This window comes from Pelophylax lessonae, assembly GCF_965119305.1.
Source record: "Pelophylax lessonae genome assembly, chromosome: 2".
Taxonomy (NCBI): domain Eukaryota; kingdom Metazoa; phylum Chordata; class Amphibia; order Anura; family Ranidae; genus Pelophylax; species Pelophylax lessonae.
Window position 1 is genome coordinate 725560809 of NC_138769.1, and position 12540 is coordinate 725573348.

Genomic DNA, 12540 nt, shown 5'->3' on the forward strand with positions numbered 1-12540 from the left:
CCTCGGAAGGGCATGGCGGCGTCGGCTGCGACCATCGCCAAATGGATCAGACAGACCATTGAGCAAGCCTATGCTTTGAAGGGGAAGGTTCCTCCCTTCCCTGTGAAGGCGCACTCCACCAGATCTTTGAGTACGTCTTGGGCTTACCGGCATCAGGCTTCTGTGGCCCAGGTGTGTAAGGCGGCGACTTGGTCGTCCGTTCACACTTTCTCAAAATTTTATAAGGTGGATGTTCAGGCATCGGCCGATGCCTCCTTTGGCCGTAAAGTTCTCAGTGCGGCAGTGTCTTAGGGACCCTTGTTTTTTGGGCCCTTGGCTATTGGGGTGTTTTACCCCTGGGTTACTTGTTTTCCTGGGTTGTTGCTCCTGTTGCGCATGTTTTCCTGTTGCCCAGTTGGTTCTCTTACTATGGTAAGGTTCCTTTCTCTGATGTGGGTACTGCGTTGCCTTTTCTACGGTTGCGTCTCCCACCCCTCATGTCTACACTGCTTTGGGACATCCCATTGGTGAAGACTTGTGAGTGGGCGGCGACTGTCGGAGGACGTAAGAGAAAACGGAATTTTTGTAAAATCTTACCGTAAAATTCCTTTCTCTGAGTCCTCCGACAGTCGCCGCCCCCCGCCCCTCTTTTGGGGTTTTTTGTGTACTCTTACTGCTATGCTACCAAACTGAGTTGGGAATGCTGGTGCAGGGAGGTATTGACTGAGGGGACAGCCCCTTGGGATGTGTCTATGCTAAAAGCTTTTGTTATTAACAATTCTTGTTGCCTAGCTACTCCTGCGGAGCAAAGGTCAATACCCATTGGTGAAGACTTGTGAGTGGGCGGCGACTGTCGGAGGACTCAGAGAAAGGAATTTTACGGTAAGATTTTACAAAAATTCAGTTTTTCTATTGTCTGTTTTAAAAGAAATCCAATAAAATCAAATTTTGTTATAAATTTAGGCCAGAATGTATTCTGCTACATGTCTTTGGTAAAAAAAAAGTCCTGATAAGTGTATGAAAATAGGTTTTTGTGAAAGTTAGAGCGCCCTCAAGCTAGGCTACGTATCAGTCCTGATGTACTGACTACCTATCTCATTTCTTCAGTCCCTAAAATGTCAGGAGAGTACAAATACCCCCTAAATTACCTCTTTTTGTAAAGAGGACAGTCCAAGGTATTTAGTAAGAGGCATAGTGAGTTTTTTGAAGTTGCAATTTTTTGGCCACAATAGTTTTGGTAATGAAGATTTTTTTTTTTTTTCCCCACAAAATTGTTAAATTAACAAGGTATTTCTCACACATGACATACATAAACGTACAAATACACCCCAAAATATATTCTGCTACTCCTCCTGAGTATGGCGATACCACATGTGTGAGACTTTTCCACAGCATGGCCACATACAGAGGCCCAACATTCAAGTAGCACGGTCAGGCGTTCGAAAGCCATAAATTACACATTTCATTTCCTAACAACCTATCACATTTTTGAAGGCCCTGGAGCACCAGAACAATGGAATTACCCACAAAATGACCCCATTTTGGAAAGAAAACACCCCAATGTATATTCTATGAGGCATAATAAGTCTTTTGAAGATGTAATTTTTTTCCACAAGTTTTTGGAAAATGTGGGAAAAAATAAAAACGTATTATTTTTTTTACACAAAGTTGTCAATTTATAAGATATTTCTAATACATAGCATGTACATAGCAAAAATTACACCCCAAAATGCATTCTGCTACTCGTCCTGAGTATGACGATACCACATGTGTGAGACTTTTCCACAGCCTGGTCACATACAGAGGTTCAACATCCAAGTTGCACAGTCAGGCGTTCTAAAGGCATAAATTACACATTTCATTTCCTGAGTACCTATCACATTTGTGAAGGCCCTGGAGCATCAGGACAATGGAATAACCCACAAAATGACCCCATTTTGGAAAGAAAACACCCCAATGTATATTCTTCGAGGCATGATGAGTATTTTGAAGATGTCATTTTTTTCCAAAAGTTTTTGGAAAATATGGAAAAAAATAAAAACTTTTTTTTTTTTTTTACACAAAGTTGTCAATTTATAAGATATTTCTAATACATAGCATGTACATAGCAAAAATTACACCCCAAAATGCATTCTGCTACTCGTCCTGAGTATAGCGATACCACATGTGTGACACTTTTCCACAGCCTGGCCACATACAGAGGCCCAACATCCAAGTAGCACAGTCAGGCTTCTAACACATAGCATGTACAGATCAAGAATTACAACCCAAAATACATTCTGCTGAGCAAAGGGTAAAAAATAATGATTACCTGTGGTTTTAGCAGGCACGAATACGGTCCCAGCACAGGAAAAGCATTGGTCCAGGCAGCCAATGGAGATGTTCAGGAATTTTCCAGGCAGCAGGCAGGGATATTCCAAAGTATTGGTCCTGGCAGTAGTTCAGTTAGCAGGCATAGTCATGGCCAGTTCAGGTGGCAGGCATAGGCATGGCCAGTTCAGGTGGCAGCAGGCAGCACTATAAGGCTTGGGGGCCTTGGTCAGGTAAGACCTGAGGACAGGGGTAGAGGCTTCTCCCACCCAAATCTCTTTGAAGCCTCCGAGATCCAGACCCTAATCCAAGAAAACAAAAACCTGGAGAAAAGAAAGTTTTCTCCACTCGGAAATTCTATTCTGGAGCCCCTCACCTGTGTGAGACCCCTGTGTTGAATAGTACAGTGGCAGAGCAAATAATCAGTTCCAGGAGGCAGGCAAAAAGAATGGTCATTCAACAGTCCGGGTCATACACAGAAATAGCAGAAACTGGAAAAATATCTTCACATCATAGTCGATAAACAGTCCGGGTCATACACAGAAATAGCAGATAGTGGAAACTGGGAAAATGTCTTTACTAATAGTGTACTGAAGTGTGATAAACACGATAGCACCCTACAATACAGAGGCCTGGCTGGGAGGGACATTGGGGACAGTAGTATCTGGTGTCGCGGCAAATTCCTCTACGTGAACATACACGACATTTTTTTTGGTGTCTGCGGCCTGTGTGGGTAGGAGGGAGGATATCCGGGAAGTGCCTTTCATGAAGTCTGGCTAATGCATCAGAGCGAATTTGTTCGGGGGGGGGGGGGGGGGGTGGCCATGGGGATAAAGAAGGGCCATGATAACGTCCTCTTGAAATCTTAAATAGGTTAGGGATCCTTGGGTACACTTGGAAAAAATGACATAGGAATTGAACAGGACTAGCTGAATTATATAAATGGCGACTTTTTTATACCAGAACAGGGATCTCCTGGTGGCCAGGTAGGGCTGCATCAGCTGGTCGCTCATATCCACCCCCCCACCCCCCCATGAATAGGTTATATTCATGGATGCATTTTGGCTTCTGGATGGGACCTCGTCTTGTCTGAAGTTCCACCAGGGTGTCCTCATGTATCGTGGAAAGGATGTAGGCGTCGCTTTTATCTTTCCACTTCAGAGCTAGTACCTCTTCATTGCGCATACTGGCTTTTTCCCCCCGATTTAATCTTTGGCTGATCAATCTCTGTGGGAAGCCCTTGCGGTTGGACCGTGCTGTCCCGCAGGCCACAGTCTTTTTTAGGTATAGATGGCGGAAAAGTGGGAGACTTGTATAAAAATTTGAAATAGGGAATAGGTGCGCGAACCTTGGGTGAGAAAAGGGTGAAAAAAAGCAGCACTGAAACAAACAGCTCCAGTCCCAGAAGCCGACTCATCAGTGGAAACGCGTCGGGGGGAGCTAGCCGTGCTGCTACCGGTCCCGGACTTACTGCAGACGTCCGCGACCATACCCTCATATGCTGTTTATTTCATCTGGAAATTGTAAGTGTTACTCTCTATACATTGGTTCAATGAATTGGAGGTAATGCACTATAGTCCCCTCTTCTTCTTTGGGCATGTTCTTCTTGGCGATATGCCCATGTTTGGAAGCCTGTAGATCCCCATAATTTGGAAGCAGCTGGTCGTTCTATTCCACCTGAGAATTTTACCATCAAGCTGACCATATTGGACTCCAGGATTAACACATTATATGATTGCATCTCTTCACATTTTGGTAAGAGTCCCTTCCTACCACTGGGTGTATCGCGTGTATTTTAGAGCACACTTTGGATCACCATCTGGGAAGAGGCTACACCCACCTCCCATCACTCCCTAACCTCACTATATTCCTTGGATTTCTAAGACTTGTGTACAGTCTCACTATTTGGAAATATAGACTTTATTTTAGCTGGATGTCCAGCAGACACCTTTTGTGAACAGTTTTGTTCTCCATGTTTTAGCGCACTTTTGTAATTTATGTTCCATATGTTACAACCTTCCCTTGTATAAAAATTGTCTACATATAGGTGGTAACCCTTCCCAAACAGTGGTTCTATCAGCTGCCAGACGATTTTGCCACTTGTCCCGATATAGGTAGGGCACCCAGGGGGGTTTAGCTGACTGTCCTTTCCCTCATAAATTTTGAAATCGAAAATGTAGCCCGTGGCCCTGTCGCATACTTTGTAAAACTTTACCCCATATCTGGCACGTTTACTTGGGAGATACTGTTTTATTCCAAGCCTTCCGGTGAAGTGGACTAGGGATTCATCCACACAAATGTTTTTATCAGGGGTAAACATTTGCTTGAAGCTGGAGCAAAGAAAATTGATTAGGGGCCGAATTTTGAATAATTTATCATAATTTGGATGATTTCGGGGAGGCACTGGGCATTGTCGTTGAAATGTAAAAATCGCATTACCATTTCATAACGGTGTCTGGGCATCAAAGAGGAGTAGACTGGCATATGATGGCAAGGTACGGTAGACCAGTAGGAATGGAGTTCATTTTTTTTTTGTCAGACCCATGTTGAGGGTCAGTCCAAGGAAAAGTTTAAATTCTTCCACGGTGAGGGGTTTCCAAACAAAGGGGCGGGCATAGGATGAATCCGGATTGCTGGCAATATGTTGGCTGGCGTACAGATTACACTGCTCCAAGATGTAGTTCAGCAGATCATTCGTGAAAAACAAATTAAAATAATAAAGTGGGGTTACATTATCCGATTGGATTTGAGGGCCTGGCTGTGCTGTAAAAGGGGGAATTACAGGTTCTGCTGAAGTATCGGGCAGCCATGTCGGATATAACAGAACATCCGGAAGGCTAGTATGGGGCCTGCCTCGTTGTGGGTGGGACGCCCCGTTACCAGCAGCTGGCCTGTCATGCAGGGATGATGCCCTGCTTGCGCTTGCCACTGCACTAGGACTTGCAGAACTGCTGGTGGATGCCTGCGTATATTCGTGGACGTGGAGTGCTGCACTGCTGGTGGATGCCTGGGGAGTTGTTGCGCGGCTGGTGGATGCCTGCGGAGTTGTTGCGCGGCTGGTGGAGGCCTCAGGAGTTGTTGCGCTGCTGGTGGAAGCCTGCGCCTGCTCAAATCTCCTGACCCTCTTTGTTTGAATTCTGTCATCCTCCGTTTCCATTTCTGAGCCACTGCTTTCTACTGGCTCATACTCGCTATCCGAGTCTGACGGAGAGAGTTCCCCGCTACTCTCATCCGACATACTCTGGATAATTTGGACAGCCTCCTCGCCGCTATAAAATTTTTTCGCCATGTGGACAGATGTGCACAGATGATTTCTGGGACAGATGTTGAAGTGAGATGCGGCAGATGTTCACTGGGACCGGTGCGTCAGATCACGGACAGGTGTAGCAGATCAGGTGACGATGTGCGTGGGATGATCCAAGGACAGATGTGTCAGATCAGACAGGTGTAGCAGATCAGGTGACGATGTGCGCAGGATGATCCACGGACAGATGTGTCAGATCAGACAGGTGTAGCAGATCAGGTGACGATGTGCGCGGGATGATCCACGGACAGATGTGCGCCTGATGATTTTTATATCGGTGTTTTGGGACACTGTACACTGTGTTTTGGGGACACTGTGTTTTGGGGGCACTAACAGGGTGATCAGTGTGTAATTAGCAAAAAAAAATGCTTCACACTCACTGATCCCCTGGCTGCAGCACAGATTGTCTCTTCTTCTCCTCACTGACAGGATCTGTGTGAGGACAAGAAGAGATCAAAGCCGTTACAACGGCTGTGTTTACATTACATGACAGCTGTGATTGGACACAGCTGTCATGTGATCAGAAGGGCCAATCGCAGGGCCCTCCTGCCGAATGTTGTTGCCGTGTGTCCGAGCGACACAGGCACAACCCTGTCTCTGAATACCCTCTAATGGGGGATGCCTACTGGGAATGTAAACGGCTGGAGGGCATTTGTCCTGATCTTCCATCAGAAGTCAGACAGCAAAATGCCATGATAAGTTAGAGCTAAGTTAGAGCATCTGGGAGCACAGGGTGCTGCAGTCCCAGTGGTAGGGATCAATAGTGGGGCACAGGGATAACTATGCCTTTTGTTGAACACAGCCTGCAGCAGGAGTTAACAGCCACCACCCGTGTTCACATTTGGTTCTGGGCGTCTCAATTTTCAGAAACCGCCTTGGCCTTATGGGGGGCTTACTGCATGGGCCATTTTAGTCTGTTGGATGTGCAGTCTATCCCTAGCAGCCTCATACTACACGGCACAGTGATCCAGACATTCTGGCCTCCCACTGTCACAGAAGGCATACCCCCTTCCTGCTCTGCAGTATTGGTCGTAAATACCCATGTGGGTTTACTTCCTTACTACACATAGCAGATCATAGATGCAAGGGGACTGGGTCAGTGGGTCTTGCCAGCTTGCACTTTGCTAATGGCTCAGAAGGGTGTGCAGCATTTCCCCCAATGGTCGTGTCTGATAGTCCTTACCAATACCCCAGTCTAAGTCGCTACCCTCCTCCGAAGCCTCCCTAGCTTGTTCTGGCTCACCCCCATCCTCTGTATTTTCAGAGAGGAAATTTTAGCCAGTGTCCTTTATGGGAAGACTTTCTGCCCTGTTAGTGGCCTCAAATTGCAGGGTACACAAGTGATTCTTCCCGCCAGTCCTGCCTGTCCAGTGTCTATCTTTGATTTCTCTTTTTTTGCAGCTTTTCTGAGAAGAGAAGGGTTTCCTTTTCTGGTTAAGAGGACTCTGCACAGGAGGATACCGAATCCGCTGATATCTCCCCCCAAACTGAAAAAGACTATTTTGACACTGTATGCACATGTGTTGCTTTGGCAAAGCCTGGGTCAACCTGACCAAAGGTCACCAGCCTAGCTTCCTTTTTAAAAATGCCTCAGCCAGCGAAATCATTCTTGTACACATGTCCTGGAGCCTAGCTGGTATGTGACTGAGGTCATCCGAAAAAGTGCATTGCTCAGCAAAACCCTATTGAGGGGTTCCTGAATAAATGAAAGCTTCCAGTTGTGGTTCCAGACACTTCTGCCTTACCAAACCCTTACAGTCTCTGTTCCCTGTATTAAGGACCTTGTGGATAAAAGGCTAAAACCCCTTTTTAAGGCTCAGTTTTCTCTGGCTGGTCCTGCTTTGCAACCCGCTGTTGCTACCATGTTGTTCTGCCAGACCTTTGCTGTCTGGTCCCAGGACATGGCCCAAGACCCTGGGTGAATTTTGGATCCTACTGTCCTTCATTAGTTGGAGCTCTTGCCCATTGCGTTTTCACTAGTGTGTGAACAGGTTAGCGGATACATTGTCGAATTTCTAGAATTAACTTCCTCTCACTATATATGCAAAGGATTCTTGGGCCCAACTGTTGGTCTGCAGAGCTTTCTTGCAGGAAGCATTTAATGCAAATGCCTTTTGAAGAGCCGTGCCTATTTTGTGACTTGCTAGAACAGCTAGGAAGTCCATAGGGGGTAACTAAACTCCCTTACCCCAGAAGAAGAAAGCAAAAGCCCCTACTGACATACCTTCAGTTTCTGCGTGGAGGCCTCTGGGTGTAAAATCTTGAAGTCAAAGCCTGTTGAGTTCAAGAATATCCCATCCTCGATGTTTTCTTTCACAGCCATCTGGGCACAGGGCGTTTCAGACATCTGGGTCCAGAACATTGTGTCTTGGGGCTACAAGATGGAGTTCCAGTCCTTTTTCACCCCCCCTCCATTTCATGCTGTCAAACTTGCCCATCTCCCCTCAGAAGGGACCTTTATGCTGCTCCTCAGCATCTCCTCTCACGGAAGGGGTCATAACAGTTTCAGAAACTGAGCGATGTCCGGTTCTATTCTGAATTTTTCACTGTACCCAAGGCAAAGGGTAGCAGTCAACCCATTCTAGAGTGTGCTAGGTCAGTCATTGATTACCTTTAGCCAGGGGACCTTCTGACCTCTGTGGACATCAAAGATGCCTACTTACATATTCCCATCTTCACCCTGTGTCAACACTGCTTGCCTTTTTGCTGTGGGCACACAATATTACTAGTTTAGTTTAGACTCCTCAAGGTGTCTTCAAGGTGTCTTTTAGGGCATCTCTGTTGAGCAGATTCTGCAAAGGTTTAGAGGGATCTGAAATTTCCAGAAGTTAGCGTTTGACCTGGCCCAGCACTTTGAATATCTGGTCCAAAAGACAATAAGGTGTGACCACCTTTCTCCTGCGCTTGGTATCCCAGCCCCTCTACCACACTCCTCACGGGACTCACACCTGGCTTCTCAGATGGCTACGGTCTTGCTGCCCAAAACGGACTGGGGTAGTCCACCGATACTAAAAGCAAAGAAAACAACAAACAGGCTTTATTTGTGTAACATTAAAAATGGCTACTCACAGACATAGATGAAAGTAAAGCATATCGAGCTAAATTGACTGACCCGGACATTTGAGCAATTTAGCTCGATATGCTTTACTTTCATCTATGTCTGTGAGTAGCCATTTTTAATGTTACACAAATAAAGCCTGTTATTGAGGATAATGCGCTAGGTTGGTGCGCCCTTTCTTTGTTTTCTTTGCTTTGAATATCTGGGCCTGATTCTGAATATGGCCTCAGTTCGGGCCCTGAGGTCCAGGAGAGACCCATTAATTCACTTTTGCATGAGGGTTTTTGGCCTGATGGTAGTCTCCTTCAAGGCAGTACCACATACACCCAGGTGTTATGGAAATGGCTTACATCAACCATCAAGAAAGCTGGCAGACAGACTTTCTCAATCTTCAGTGTCTGGTTCCAGGGGCATAGACTCATCACTCAGAGGTGTTTTAAAACCTGTTGCAAGTGAGGTACACCAGGCATGGATCTTCTAGAGTCCTGGTTCAACAGTAAGCTGGACAGGTTTGTTACCATGACCGCAGACCCTCAGGTCTTTGTAGTGGATGCTCTGATGACTCCATGGGATCAGTTCAACTTACCCCACTGAACCTTCTTAATTGTCTGCTTCACAAGATTGAGAGGGATGGCATTCAGTGATCCTCATTGCACCAAACTGTCCCAAGAGAATGCTGGTATTCTGACTTCCTAGGGCTCCTGGCAGGCTCTCCATGGGCCCCACCAGATCATTCAGATCTTTTGTCCCCGGTTCCATCATCCTGCTTCGTTCTTGACTGGTGACTTTGATGGGCATGGCTGTTTTTAGACCCAAGACCTGAGGCACATCCCTTTTTTCTCCACTATCTGGATTTGGTACGTGACAATAGGCTGTACTCTTTGTTATTGAGGGTCCCTGTAGGGGACATCCTGCCCCTGGTTTCACCATTGCCAGGTAGATAAGATTAGTTATAACCCGAGCCTACAGTCAACAGTAAAAGGGAGGAACCTTCTCCTTTAGAGGCTTAATTTACTTGATCTCTTAGTACTTCATCTGCTTTTCAGCATCGGGCACCTGTTTCCCAGATTTACAAGGCTGCCACCTGGGCCCCTGTTGACCGGTTTAAAGGATAAGATCACCTTTTTCCAAAAAAACTATTTTTGTTGTAGGGGCACTGATGCCCATGCAGGACTCCAGATCGGTCAGTGTGTTCATTGCTTTTACCTCGTATGGGCAAGTCGCTAAGGTTGTCGGGACTTGTCATTTTTATTACCAGTATACTGAATGAGTAACGTAGGCGGGTAGAGCTCGCAATACGGCTTTTTTCTATATTTTTTTTTTTTATTTTGACAGCTAGCAGGGGGAGAAGGGGGACGGTCCTTTCATATCGTGTTACACCCTGAGTATGGGTGGAACATGTTATGAAAGGTGACTTTTAGGTTTTTTTACCAGGTAAATGTTCAGGTCCCTCCTGATGCAGTTTCAGATGTAAGGTGATCCAGGCTGCTCTGACTTTTAGAGCTTGATGTTTACCAGTTTTTTTTTTTACATGGGCCTGTTAAGCGCTTGTTTCTGTGTTAGCCACTACTCCGTTGCAATGCTTCGGACATCCCACACCTTTATCTAAGATTAAGATCTTGTGTCCTATGATATAGGATTTTGACTTAAATTTCTTATTGACCCGTAAAATTATTTTCCTTGGAGTACATTACAGGATCCTCATCCCTCTCCTCTGTTTTTGATTCACGTCGTCTTGCATTGTGCTAAACTGAGGCTTGCTGAGAGTGGTAGAGGTTATGCTAGGCCTTACATTGCCTGTATCCTGTCATCTAACACGAAGCTCCTGTGTAATGTAAGGCACTCCTAGAAAAAGATTTTACAGTTTGGCCCATCTCCCTCCTATTTTTTTTACACCCCCCCCCCCCCCTCTGCATTTGGACAATTTTTCGAATGTTTGTTCTTCTTTTAAACTTTTTAACTACAATTACTTTTTGCAGGTACAACAATAGGACATACCGCATAGATGAGATTTTCTGGAATGAGTCTCCAGCATCTACATTTAAAAAGTCAGATGGAAGTGAGATGACATTTTTGGACTACTACAAAAATGTAAGTTCATGTAAGCAAAGCCCACTCTTTAACAGTAGATTGAAGTGTTTTCTGGCTCTGCTTACAACCAGGGCTGTTTTTAAAGTGGGAAAGTTGAGCTCCACAATTAAAAAAAAAAAAAAAATCGGCGGATAGGCGGTTTTTTTTTTCAGTTTTACAACGAAAAGAGAAAAAAAAAAAAAAAACAGTGCCCTGTAGGCAAAACGCACAAGAAAAAACATGGATCCAAAAATGAAATGCATGACATGGAAAAAAGGAGCTATAAATAGCTTGCCACAATCCTATATATTCGGGAAATTTGAACAGACATGCAAAGACATCTGTAACATGTATGGTGGACTTTTAGGGCACATCATGAGACGGATAATGTACACAAATTAAAAAGACTAATTTATTGATACCATATTAAAACAAATACAGATAAAATGACAGAGCTGACCCTAATATAAATGGGATTCAGCTAAACTGTGAGAAAACGCATATAGTAGGATGGTTTACTCAGTATAGGTCAAGTAGTGAAATACATATCAAATATACTTAGCAGGCGACCCTCCTCCAAAAACTCAGAGAACCAGCTAGGGGCAGACACAGGGGATAACAGGACCATAGAGCAAAGCAATATCCTATAGAAATAGTGGATAGGTATATCTTAACCACTTTAGCCCCGGAAGATTTTACCCCCTTCCTGACCAGGGGGTATTTTGCGATTCGGCACTGCGTGACTTTAATGGACAATTGTGCGGTCGTGAGACGAATTTGACGTCCTTTTTTTCCCACAAACAGAGCTTTCTTTTGGTGGTATTTGATCACCTGTGCGATTAATTTTTTTTTTTGATCATGCTCTATAAACAAAAAAAGAGCATCAATTTTGCAAAAATAACAACATTTTTCACATTTTTTTTTATATGCATTTCCCCCCCCCCAAAAAAATGTAAAAATCTAATTTTTTTATCATTTTCGGCCAATTTGTTTTATGCTACATATGTTTGGTAAAAAAAAAAATCGCAAAAAGCGTATTTTGATTGGTTTGCTCAAAATTTGTCGCGTTTACTAACAAAGGGAAAGATTTTGTCATTTTTGGTGTTTTTTAACGCGTAATGGCGGCGATCTGCGATTTTTTTTTTTTTTTTTTTCCCCCGGTACAGATCGGACCCTTTGACTGACATTTTTTGACACTTTTGGGGTTACCAGTGACATTACTGCAGTAATCAGTGCGCTATATATGCACTGTTACTGTAAAATGACACTGGTAGTGAAGGGGTTAACTTTAATTGAGAGGGAGGGGCTGTGTGTGTCCCTAGGGGCGTGATTCGAACTAATTGGCTGTGGCTTGAGGTGTAGGAACAATGATCAACGGTCCTACATAGTAGAACCGTATGATCACTGTTCCTACACAGGGGAGAATGACAGGCAGCTTGTTTACAGTAGCCGCCTGCCTTTCTCCCGCTGTCACGGACGATCGTGAGTGAGCGGCGGACATCGGGCCCGCCGCTCACACGCGTGGGGGGGGTCGTTGACCGCTCGGGAGCTCGCCTCCAGCAGCGCACGCTCGCCTCCAGCGGCGCGCGCTCGCTCCCCAGAGCCTCACAGGCTAGTGACTTACCGGTACGTCATTTTGCCTGTGAGGGGCTGACCGCCGCAGTATATGTACTTGCGGCGGTCGGCAAGTGGTTAAAAGACGACCACCATGCCGTATTTTACAGACAGCCGATGGGCGGCACATTACGAGATTAATTGTTGTTCCAATTTCCCGAAGTGCATGGCATCTTATCTTACAAAGTAGAACCTTATCCAACAC

General features: G+C 45.2%; 1 protein-coding gene across 1 annotated transcript in view; it reads left to right on the forward strand.

The window, feature by feature from the left end:
* LOC309545180 (piwi-like protein 1) overlaps positions 1-12540 on the forward strand; it is a gene marked incomplete at both ends in the record, with an annotated part of 240850 nt that overhangs the window by 35779 nt on the left and 192531 nt on the right. Inside the window, one exon of the mRNA XM_082244318.1 lies at positions 10631-10742. Coding sequence (XP_082100444.1) covers positions 10631-10742 — 112 coding nt within the window. The remainder of the gene's footprint in view (positions 1-10630; positions 10743-12540) is intronic.